Source organism: Gouania willdenowi, chromosome 5, assembly GCF_900634775.1.
Source record: "Gouania willdenowi chromosome 5, fGouWil2.1, whole genome shotgun sequence".
NCBI lineage: Eukaryota > Metazoa > Chordata > Actinopteri > Blenniiformes > Gobiesocidae > Gouania > Gouania willdenowi.
Genome location: NC_041048.1, coordinates 12517005 through 12529231, shown reverse-complemented (window position 1 = coordinate 12529231; position 12227 = coordinate 12517005). Strand labels below are relative to the sequence as shown.

The following is a 12227-nucleotide window of genomic DNA, read 5'->3' as shown; positions in this document are numbered from 1 at the left end:
CAAATTGTTTCATCTAAGAAGCCTTTCATCCCTTTAGGAGCAAATACTTGACTTAAAGGTGTAAGTCAAGAATTAGTGCTCAAGCAAAACCTTATGGAGTCATTTCTGACGGATATGATTTTTCAAACAAATCAATGTCGTCAAGAGTAAAAGTAATGTCTTTGAACAAAGGTAATATGATTGTACCTTATAGCAGGGATGGGCTGCAGTGATTAGTCATATTAAATTCTCGTGTCAAATTTTCTACCTTGTACATATTTATCTTTATTACTTTTTATTATTGTTACTACACTTTTTATTTTGTCCTTTGTTTCAAATTTTTTTTTTTTTTTTTTTTTTTTGCTTTTTGTGGCATCCAGTGTGGTGAGCAAAGTAGAAATTTCATTGTGCAGGGAAACATATTTCTTTACTGTGCACATGATAATAAACACTTTAAATTTTGAATCTTTGAAAAATGCTTTGATCTTTGAAAACTAGTTCTAATCCACATATTATTGAAAAGTGTAAAATGTAAGGGGTTTTCTTTGGCATCATCTCCTGAATTATAATGAATATAGAATTATTATGAATTGCTCTGTAATCAATTACATATAAGTCATAAGCTCTGCAATCAAACCTGATGTCTAATTTTTTTAATATTATTTTTTATATATCAATCTTCAAAGATAATGTCTATTATTGTACCAGTCCATACTTTGTTATAAAATACAGCTATGTGGCCATGAAGGAGGAAAGTTTGAGTAAGAGCAGAGCAAACAAACAAAAATATAGCAGAAGTAAAAAAAAAAAAAAAAACATTTTATTTGCTGTTAAATATTAAATACAAAATAATACATCAGTCAAATATAAGTGAATGCATTGGCAGGTTTGAGGTCTTTTATGTCAGCACTTAGAATAAGGACCGATCTCAGCACAAATACAGGAAATAAGTCATTTTGTGTATTTTTGTCATTTTGTGTTTTTGGAGTTATTTGTGATTTTGGTGATGTTTCCTGTAATTTTGGTGATGTTTCCTGTAATTTTGGTGTCATTTAGTAGGGATGTCCCAATACAACTTTTTCCACATCCAATATGATACCGATATTGCAGCCTTGAGTATTTGCCGATATCGATACGATATCAGCACAAATCATACATACTTTTATTACTTTTTTTGTTGTGTGGAATTTTAGAAAAAGCTTGATTATTGAAAAACAGACCCATTTATTATAAACCAATGGATGACGTATAATTAACCTTTTAGAATAAGAATGTTCTACGATTGAATAAAATTAATAAAAAAAATAAAATAGAAGATATTGAAAAAATAATTCCAAAAAAAACAATATATATTATATCAGAAATGTTAGATGCAGTCCGATAATTCGTTTTTTGGCTGATATCGAACCGATATCAATATCGAATCAAGACACCCCTATTTCTTAGCTATTTATGTGCATTTGTAGCGGTCTTTTGTGTATTTTGAGTAAATTTGTGCTTTTGTGCATTTTATTGTGATTTAGTTTGTTTTTTGAAGTCATTTTGTGTATTTTTTCTGCTGTTTTGCATATTTTTCTTTCACAATGTGTGTTTTTGGAATCATTTTGTCGCTTTCTTGCTGCACATAACTACGTATACACCAAGGCTGCATCATGTTGGCCACCAGTTGCCCATTTCTGTCATAGTGGTTTGCTCCCACAATAAGGACCTGTTTGGCGTCTGTTTAGCCTGCGCATGGTCCGCAGGATGAATGAATGAATGAATGAATTGATCTCTTTTACTCGCTAACCCTAGCACACTCAGTCCACTGATAGCACATGCCTTTTTCTTTATCTCTGCGCTCTCTTTGCCACCCATCTGGCCCTTGTAATACATGACAGCTGAGGCAAGGTTTCCAAATCTAATTTGAGGTGTGACAAAAGAGCACATATCTATAAATTGAGTGCTGCCTTACTGGACTGTTTAAATCTCTTTCTTCCAACATGTGCAACTTATCTAACACACAAACCCTAACCGCCTGCTACAAAGGAAGCGCCATAAATAGACGTAATAGTAAAAAACCTTGGCAAACGGATGATGAAGAACACAATAATGACACTACATAAAAAACGTCATGAATAAAAAAAGGATCAGCTTCAATCGTCAAAATCAACTGTAAAGTAGAACTTTAAAGCATATAAAACCTCTTTGTAAATATAGAATGTATAATGATGAAGGTGATGTTCAAAGAGGTTGGATGTTGGGTAGATTTAACCCTTTACACACGCACACCACACATATTTTATGGGTTCAAGCTGACACAGCAGTATTTCCTCCTTTATTGATATTATCAGCATATTTTTGCTGCTGATTTAAATTCTTTAAACTTTTTACAATCTGTGAGACAGAAAAGGTTAAAGTCCCTAATGAAAATTGATATTAAAGTAAAAATAAACAGCACATGAACATGATAATGTCTGTGGTTGAGGAAAAGTCTAAATACTGGTGTCATTTGATACCATCCAATGCCTGATCTCTTGACTTAAAGCCTCACATGGTATAAAATTGCTATAATATCGTCAAAAACAAGTTAAGGTTGATAGAAGTGTCCTATGAACATTGACACTATTTTAGTGCAACATTTCTGTAAATAAGTGTCAACATACCAATGTAAATGAATAAGTATCTCCAATAGTGCTTTCTGTAAACAAAAAATAGGGTTTTTTTTACCAGTGACACCATTATAGTGCAGTATTCCAGCAAACAATATATTGGTTGCTTCAACAAACAGTGACAAAATTTCTGTGAAGTCCTACCTGCATATTTTAGTGAAAAAGCAGAAAAGGTTTTGAAAAAAAAAACAAAAAAACAATACTAGTCAATCATGCGAAAAAATATTGCGATATATCGCCGTATTGAGATATCGTCACACTCCTATGAATAGCTGCTGCTATATTTTAGTGATGAATTTACAGTATTTACAGAATAGAAGTTTTTTTGCACCACAGACGGGAAGCTTATGGAAGGCTAGGCTCTGTCTTAGGAATTACAGTAATGTTCCTGGATCAGGCCATCCTGAAATGAAGCGTAAAAGCCCCATTAGAATAAAAATAAAAACGGGCATTTGCTGGCCAGTGTGTGACATCACTGTCTTACAGGCCACATGGACACAAGAAGTTTTTTGTTTTTGAAATATCCATTTTATGATTATCTACCTATATTTAGAGCTAAAAATCTCTAAGCTAATAAAAAGACTTTAATAGATCCATAATGGATGAAATTAATTAAATGACATGATTTAGTTTAAAAATAAAATAACATAAAACAAAATGTATATATACATACAGTATATATTGGAATATTGTATGTGTATTTATCTTCTGTTGGATGCTTGAATTTGTTTATTATAAATCTTTGTGTTTTTGTCTCGTGGAAGTCTGTAAACAGGGTTAGGCATAATAAGTGTTAACTTCAGCCTAAATCCTTTCGGTCGTACTGTACATGAAATAATGGAAATGTTCAATAGAATGAAATGACTAAATAAACTACTATTACAGTTCCCACAAGTATTGCATTGTCCATCTATTAGCCTAAATCAGATTATGATTTAGAACTAAAATGGCACCCATCAAGCAAATCCCAAACTGGGTTTCCATTACTCTGTAAATGCACAAAATCTAAATAGCGCAAGAAAAACTGATAATGGGAACACCTGAATGTCTAAAAAACACTCAAATATCGGTTTAAACGTTTTGACGCTTTCATGAAATGTGCCGCAAAAGCGCCATGGAAACATTTTTTTCCGCAAATGCACGTTACAGGATGTGACGTACCTGGTCACGTGACCACTTTTCTCTGAGAAAACATGACGCGGTACGTGTAAACAGAGGAGGAGACCGAGACGTTTCTTAGCATTATACTTTCAAATTATTAGCGCTACATTAAACGTGAAACAACAACGAAATACAGAGTGTTATGAGGAGGTTTTGGGCACCCGTCAATTTGCAGAGAATTCTCGCGGGATGAGATTTCACGGGAGTTGCGAGGCTCCTGCTCAAAATAACGTTCAATGGAAACACGTTCAAAGCACAATTCTACTTCGTCAAACATTTAGAAACATCGCTTTTATTTTGCAAAAAACTGTAATGGAAACCCAGCTACTGTCATTCTTGTCTGATGACGAAAAACAAAAATATCAGAAATGTAACTTTATACATAGTAGTGGGACTCCAAATACCACAATGCAATGCCGTAACGTTTTCCAAAGTTCAAGTCACATGACCATTTGTGGAAAACAAAATCCATAATTTGTTATGGAGTGAGCAGCAATTTAAACCTTTGACATTTGGCTGTGAGTAAAATCTCCAGTTTCTTCGGAAGTAATACCTTTGATTTATTGATCTTTGAGGTCTATACTTTGTTTTTATCTATGCTATAAAAATGTTAGCGATGTCCTTTGCAGCTTTAAGTATTTTAAAAAGGATTGAGGCTTCTATTGTGCACAAACAAGAACATTATGTGTGAAATATGCAGATTTGAAAGCATTCATCTTGTGTTGGGGCAAATCAATGCTCCCCAGGTAAACTTGGCCATTTTACCATGTCCTTATTGAGTTCCTGGATATAGCCTATGAATTTTGTAGTGTAACATGTATGAAATGAAATGTATTAGAGGAATTTTGCAGCCGTATACTCTTAGAGGCAATCGCTTGTATGGCAGCCATCTAGAAAGAGCATAAAAGTCATGGGTCTGCATTGGCTTTCTTAGAAACAACCGAATAAGCAATAATTGAACAAACATATGAAAAATACCAGAGGGAATCAATCAAGGGATTCCCCGTTCCTGTGTGTGCTAAACACACATAGAAACACAAACTGAAGAATATTGTCACTTGGAGCCAGGAAGAACAGTAGCCACGGAAACGATCCACCATTCTGTCTCTACCAGTGTTGGGAACGTTACTTTAAAAATAGTAATTAGTTGTAGTTACTCACTACTTGATCCAAAAAGTAACTGAGTTAGTAATTGAATTACTCTATAATAAAAATAACTCATTACCAAGGAAAGTAACTATTTGCATTACTATTAAAAAAAAAAATGTTGCTATATGTCAAAGAATTCAGATTTTTTAGATGCGTGTGTCGTTGTGAGGTGCTTCATTAAATTTGAGTTGCTTACAACGAATGTCGACAAAGTCTTCACACCTGTATATAATATAACACTTCACATACACGTTCTTGCCTTTGACCACAATTAATTTAAAGTAGCGTTTGTATCGCCAGCTTAAAAATGCCAACTTTTCATCAGACTGCTCCACGCTCACCATCTCTGCTGCTTCATCAAATCTGTAGTGGTTGTGTGTGTGTGGCGCGTGTGCTGGCACATGTGTAAAAACACTGGCTCTGATTGAACATGAACGCTGCCTTAGCCAATCATAATCGCTCACCTTGTTTTTAACCCACCTCCTCACTACAGCTGAGTAAGAAGCCAGGGGAGCTTTCAATCAATGCATGTAACGCACCACATTTGACGTTCAGTAACGTTAACGGCGTTGTAACGGCGTAAAAAGTAATTAGATTACTCCGTTACCGTTATTTTAAACGCCGTTATTTTAAACGGCGTTATTCCAAACACTGCTCTTTACCCACACGTCTCCTCTCCTCTGTCCCTTCATCGATTGCCTTTCACACCAAAGACCAGTCGTTTGCCATCACAGCCCCTCTGCCAACTTCATCATTTCCCCCACAACCTGTCAAACTCCACTCTGTCCTCAGCCCCTCCCACCTGCTGATTCTGTCGCCTGAGTTGAGCCCCTTGAAGAGTCTAATAAACGGTGGTGCCTGGCCTCTCCATTGCTGTCTACTCTAACCATCTCCTCATCATTGAGTGCTGATACATCTGTTGCTACAGAAGAGCTCTGTCCAAAAGACCTAGCCTTCCTCTGTAGCGTAGAATCCCATCAGTCTTTAACCTACCAAAGAATCCCCCCGTTCTCCCTTTTTTCTGTTTCCCATTCTTTTGTTTCTTGAGTCCTTTGTGTACAGTGTGCTATGCTCACTGTGGCAGCACCGTGCCAGAAAAACCCACACACACACACACACACACACACACACTCTCGGATGTACACAGTCACAGACACACAGCTGGGCCCCAGCTGTATATGAAGACTTGGGTTTGGAAATCAATGAAGGAGAAAGAAGTAAAGGGGAAAGGAGTTTAAATAAATTGGCACTTGAAAAAAGAAGAGAAATGAGAGAGGGAAAACGAGAGAGAGAGAGAGATCTTTAAAAAGACATATTTTTAGTTGCAGGGTGTGGTTTCTAATGAAAGTGAAATGCAATGGAATAAGTTGGTGTTGGTGAAGGTGTGTTTAATCACTGTTAGACATGATTAAAACATAAAGAGTCAGGAATGTTCTGGAATAGATAAAACATTTGGGACCAGAAGAACTTTCACACACATTTAAAAAAAAAAAAGTAAAAAAAAACGTAGTTTCAACAGCAACAAGTCCGTTAATAAACAGCCTAGATTCTGCAATGGGGCAATTTCGTAGAGAGATGCAGGAATAACTGCGTCAAAGCAACTAAGCATGTTACAAACTTTTTATATATATGTTCGTCTGAAAAATATGCAAACAATAATTCAGTTTGTGGAAAAAATCAAATCTAAGCCCCACATTGGGAATACATGTTAAGCAGCATCAGTAAAGATATAAAAAACAACTCAAGTAAATGTAAGAAAACCTAGTTTCAAGTTAAAAATGACCTCAGAGGTCATAAAGTCACAGCTTTGACTGCCAAAGCATCGAATCTTGTAAAGTGGGTGTTAAAATGTTGGCTTTTGTCATGACTCAGCTAATTAAATCACACACTTTTGAATCTTGAGTTCCTCGCAGCCATAAAATATGGCCTTCTCCTCAAATGTACGGGCTTCATCTCCTCAGCCCACGACTGTTTTTAATCCTACAGGAACGAGGACCTGTCATTTCCTCGTATTGTCTGATATCGCTGTACATTGACAGTTTTATTAGAGCAGACGGAGACATAATCAATAGGCGCCTTGGAGACAGAAGAAAAGCCAGCCTAGGCTTCTTCTTCTTCTTCTTTCTTCTGGTTTAGAAAAGATCCCTGAATCACTGTCGTCTTATGAGACGAGGCCTGCCAAATTCATTTGGTTTTATCAAGAAACTTTAACTCACATGGTCGCCTCTAGCCCAGCACATTCCAGGCTATGCAACAAGCTCTCGTGCAAAGCGAACATGTGGACATACCAGGTCAACTTTACACTTAAAGCTGCTACCTGTGATAATGATTTTGTTAGATAAAATCATAGAGTATTCCTCATAGATCAGTGTTACCCAAACTTTATTGACCCATGTACCCCTTTTAGCCTTTAATTCTTATCGCAAGTACCCCTTAGCTTATGTTATACGTTATATATGTGTGTCAGCAGGCTCGTCTAAACTCTTTCCTGAGTCTCGTCCAATGCCAACCTTGAATTTAGGCTTTTTTATTTCATTTGTTTCTGATGTTTTGCTCGTTTTACAATTGCAGCTTCACCTTTTGTTGTATTTTAAAGAGTTGTGCCACAAATTATTATTGATGGATGAGAAAAAAAGTCTGTGTGCATGTAAAAAATATATATATAATAGTAAAAAAAAACTGACAAATAATAGTACCCCTAGGAGTACACATGTACCCCAGTTTGGGAACCACTGTCATACAGTAGATGAATGAACTAAACATCAAAAAGGTTGAAATTGCTGCTTGAAAGTTTGTTTTCATCTCCACCGTAAACAGTCATTTTGTTGACATTTTTCTGTTGCATTGTGGGATGTGGAGTCATGGAAACGGATGCTGAAAAGTGTATTTACTTTATTTTGATATTACAGGGAATACTGGAACAAAAATGGTGTCAAGAGAATCACGATATGAATGTTATGCTTCCATTTACGGGACTCCACATCCCACCATGCAATGTGCGAAAATCTCAGCCGATGCCGTGTTTACGGTGGAAATGAAAACCAACTGTAAAGCAGCAATTTCAACTTTTTTCCTTTCTTTTTTTGAGTTAATGATGTTCATTGATCTATGAGGCATACACTATGGCAGAGGTGGGCCACTTTCATCACAGCAGGGCCACATTATCAACATTCATGTCAGCATTCAGAATAATGAGCGATCTGAGCATTATTACAGGCAAGAACAATGAGTTGGTGTCATTTCATGTCATTTGTCATTGTGTGTATTTTTCCTCTCATTTTGTGCTTTCTGTTGTTGTGTTGAGTGTTTTTACTGTCGCTTTGTGTGTTTTTGAAGTCATTTAGTGTATTTTCCTCTCATTTTGTTTGTTTGACGGTTGTCAATTTTGTGCGTTATGAGCCAATATGTATATTTTTCTTGCCATTTTGTGTTTTCGGAGCCATTTGTTGTGTATTTGTTTGCTGTTTTTTTGTTGTCGTTTTGGATTTTGTAATTAAAAAAAAAAACGTTTTGTTGTTTTTTTTTTGTTTTGTTTTGTTGACATTTTGCGTCTTTTGAAATTATTTTTGCTTTGGTGGCTGCTCAAAATTCGAGCAATGGCCAGCAGTTGCCCATATCTACACTATGGTTTTATCTAATATAACATTTCGGGGGTAGCAGCTTTAAGTAAGCAAACGTATCATCAAATAAAAATCAATGGTGACAAATCCATTGACGACAAAAAGGCTATAGACACAGATAGGGCACAGTAGAGAAAAATGCATCATAAAAACCTTTTAAAAAATTTTAGAGTGACAATTTAGTCTATGTTTATAGTCATTTTGCAACAAGTTCTGTCATTTTTAAAGAAGGGGGAAGGCGGTAACTGATAGTGAGTTGAGGTTAGTGAGCTGACTCATGTTGGTATAAGTTTCACTGCTGTTGATAGCCATCACGGTACTGTGACTGTTGATTTGTGAAATAGTGTGATTGGTCAACAAACTGCTATGTGACAGTTCAAGGTGTGCACCATGTGTGTGTGTGTGTGTGTGTGTGTGCCCATCAGAGAGGCTCTCACCCCAGTGAGACTTCACTGAGCTTCACACCTTAAAGAGTAAAATGAGGAAACACTTTAGTTAAGCTAATAAACAAGTAAAATCTCTAAAGACTCCTAACAGGGAACAGAGGTTGAATAGTGGATAAAAGTGCACACAGACACAGTTACATGACTTTTACCTCTGACGGTTTACGCACACACGGGACTTTCTGCTCTTCAAACATCTGCTTTAGGACGTGAAATAAACGAGAAATTAAAAACGACTCGATTTATGAAGTTAGATTGATGTCTTGTCCTTTAGCAAGAATTTTAGAAATCATTTTATATCGACTTTATGTAAATATGTATATTTTCTTAATATTTCTATTTTTACGGGAAATTGATTTTCTGCAGGGGGGAATATTGAAAAAATTGTTTGTGTGAAATAATAAAGTGAGGTTTTTTTTTTTCCTGTACTTGAATAGAATAAGTGTTTGCCACCTGCCTGTATACAGGTTTCAGCAGATTTCTTTGTTTCAGAAGCAGTTTAAATACAAGAAGCTCCCCTGAACAGAGTTTTTAGGAAGTGACTTCTATGATCGAGAGATGCTATGATAAGATGTTTCATAATTATGTACCAAATGAAAAATAATACAAGGCTTCAGAGAAGACGTATAATCAAAAAAAAAAAAATTGCATATGAATTCAAAATTGTAGTTATAATAATTATATAGTAAACATTTTGTGAACTTATTCTTTTTTAATTTGAATTATTGTAAGATCTTAACAACAAAAAAAAAAGGTTAGGGACGTGATATATTTTGACACTAAAGTTATTTATCTTTAAAAGATAAAGACCAACTGAATTTAGGGAAGAAAGGGTAGTTTAATAGCTGAAGGTACACGAAAACAATTCATCTAAAAATTAAAAATTAAAAAAAAAAACTACTTTAGACACAGTGTAAAATAAGACAGTCACTGTTTGTAGGACATGCATTTGTTATTATCTAAAATTGGACTTTCATGTCCAACTTGGACACAAAAGTAAACTCGGAAACCATTTGGCCTGTTTTTGCACAATTAGAAACTCGGAAAATGTTTATTTTTGTTAACTGTAAATAGTTTTATACATTCTAAATTGTATATATTTGCTGAAAAATCTGTTATTCATGTGAGCTTTCATTGTTTTATTCCTACTAAATATCAAGAAATATATTTTGTTTGTGTTTTTTTCTTCATTTTAAAATGATATGACACTGGTAGTACATGTAATAAATGGTTTTTTTTAAAACCCTACCTATTATTGGAAGTCTAAAGTGTTATGGAAAACAGGGTAAAATCACTTATTTTAGGTCTTTTACTGACCATTTTATAGACAAATGATGCTTTTAGTTGTTATGCTGCAAAGAAGTAGAACAAACTGAAGTCAGCATCACATGGGGACATTTTTAAATCCAAATTAAAAGCACTCTTTTCCTCTACTGCGTATGACTGAGAAGGACATTTTTGGTCATGTTGTTGATGATTTTATGTTTTCGTTGCTGATTTTAATGTTTTTTTAAGCTGTTAAATTATTTCTGTTGCCCTTTTTGATCAAGTAAAGCACATTGAGTTGCCTTGTGTATTAAATGGGCCATAGAAATAAATGAGCCTTGCATATTACAGGTGTTAAAGGGTTAAATACAGTCTAAGAAGAGTTTTTAAAGGCTTTCCAAAGCAGGACAGTCACATATTTGGTCCACAGTTTAAACCATTGATGTCCAGCCTCATCTCCCAACTTCACCATCAACTCAGAGTCACTGCGTGAAGTAGTTTAAAACTAAACTTTTAGTAATGTTAGTTCCTAGTGAGGACCCGGGTCTCCTCTGTCCCCCCCATCGTGGTCCTCCAGGCTCCGTGTGAACCGTCCCTGCCCTGCCCGTGTCTTACCTCTGTTCCTCCGGGGGTTCGCTTGCTTCCGTCGCTTTCCCCGGCTTTCCTCGCTCGTCCCCCGGCTTTCCTCTGTCATTGTCGCCCCCCTTGGTAACGCTTCTCCGGTTGTCCGCGGGGCGGTGAGAGTGTGTGTCCTGCGTGGCTGCCGGAGAATGACTGACTGGTGCTGAGGCATCGCCCTCGGTCACAGCGGGAGACTCAGACCTTGAAGGGACCCCAGGCGGAGGCGACGAGCCGTGAGCGGTGATGTCAGCAGAGGTTGGCCCCCGAGGGCCGTCCTGGCATCGTAAACGAGCACCTACCCACGAGCAGTGCGGGGAGCCCCCGCATCTGCATCTGGACTGAACGGGAAAACCAACTAATTATAGACTAGAGTAAAAAGGAAAGTTCATCTTCAACGAGGGATTACATATGATAAATAGACCGTGCATTTTTTAGGTGTAATTCCTTTTCTGGTGAACAGCATTTTAACACACATGAGTTAGGAACTTTTATTTATTTATTTATTCAAAATACACACGTCACGTGGCTACCAGTCATCCCACAGTGCAAATACACTGGATAACCAGCTATCTATTTTAGTTTCGTGTATTCGATTTTAACATCAGTGTCAGTACTTCTTTTAACTTTATAAATGTGCAAGAAATTAGTCAAAAAATAACCAAGCAGAGTGGTTAAGTCTGTAGTGAGGAGAACATGCAAACTCCCCCCAGAGAGTTTCCTCACTGATGATTGAACACACACACAAATGTTTTATTGTGAGATGAAAGCATCACTGCTTTTTGATCATTATCAGCTATAGATATAAATAGATAGATTTTGTTCATGTGGATTTATGTTTTTTTTTTTTTTCTTTTTTCTTCTTAAGCATTTTCTATTTTGATAGTGCTTTGAGATGACTATTGTTGTGATTTGCGTTATATAAATAAAGTTGAGTTGAATTGAATTAGATGGATAGATGTTTAAAGAAACAAAAACAAAAAAAATACAGCTGGAAAAAGTTTATTTTATTTGACTAACTCTGGTCATACTGAGATATATTCTGGGTATAATCTTTTGTACTGAAGTGAATATAAATATTTTTTCTTTATTATCTAAAGTGCAAAAAGTGCCACTCTGCAAATCAAATGCAAAACAGAGCCTGAAAATTCATGAAGTCTAAAGTGAAAATCAAATCAGGTCATCATCTTTGCATTCTTTGAGAAAAAAAAAACCTGTGAACTTTGCATTATATTTTTTACTTGTTTTTTTTCCCCAGTCCTTACAGCCCAGATTTAGGATGTACATGTTCTTTTTCAACAATAACATAGAATGTCTACATTATCTGTCAGAAAACATGT

The 12227-nt window shown here is 35.9% G+C and overlaps 1 protein-coding gene across 2 annotated transcripts in view; it reads right to left on the bottom strand.

Annotated features, from left to right (window-relative positions):
• The window catches only part of LOC114463970 (zinc finger E-box-binding homeobox 2), a 44445-nt gene extending 33265 nt beyond the window's left edge, over positions 1-11180 (bottom strand). For both annotated transcript variants that reach the window (XM_028447894.1, XM_028447895.1), the window contains exon 1: positions 10885-11180. In XM_028447894.1, the coding sequence (XP_028303695.1) occupies positions 10885-11062 (178 nt within the window). In that variant the 5' untranslated portion in view covers positions 11063-11180. The remainder of the gene's footprint in view (positions 1-10884) is intronic.
• Positions 11181-12227: the final 1047 nt, after the last annotated feature.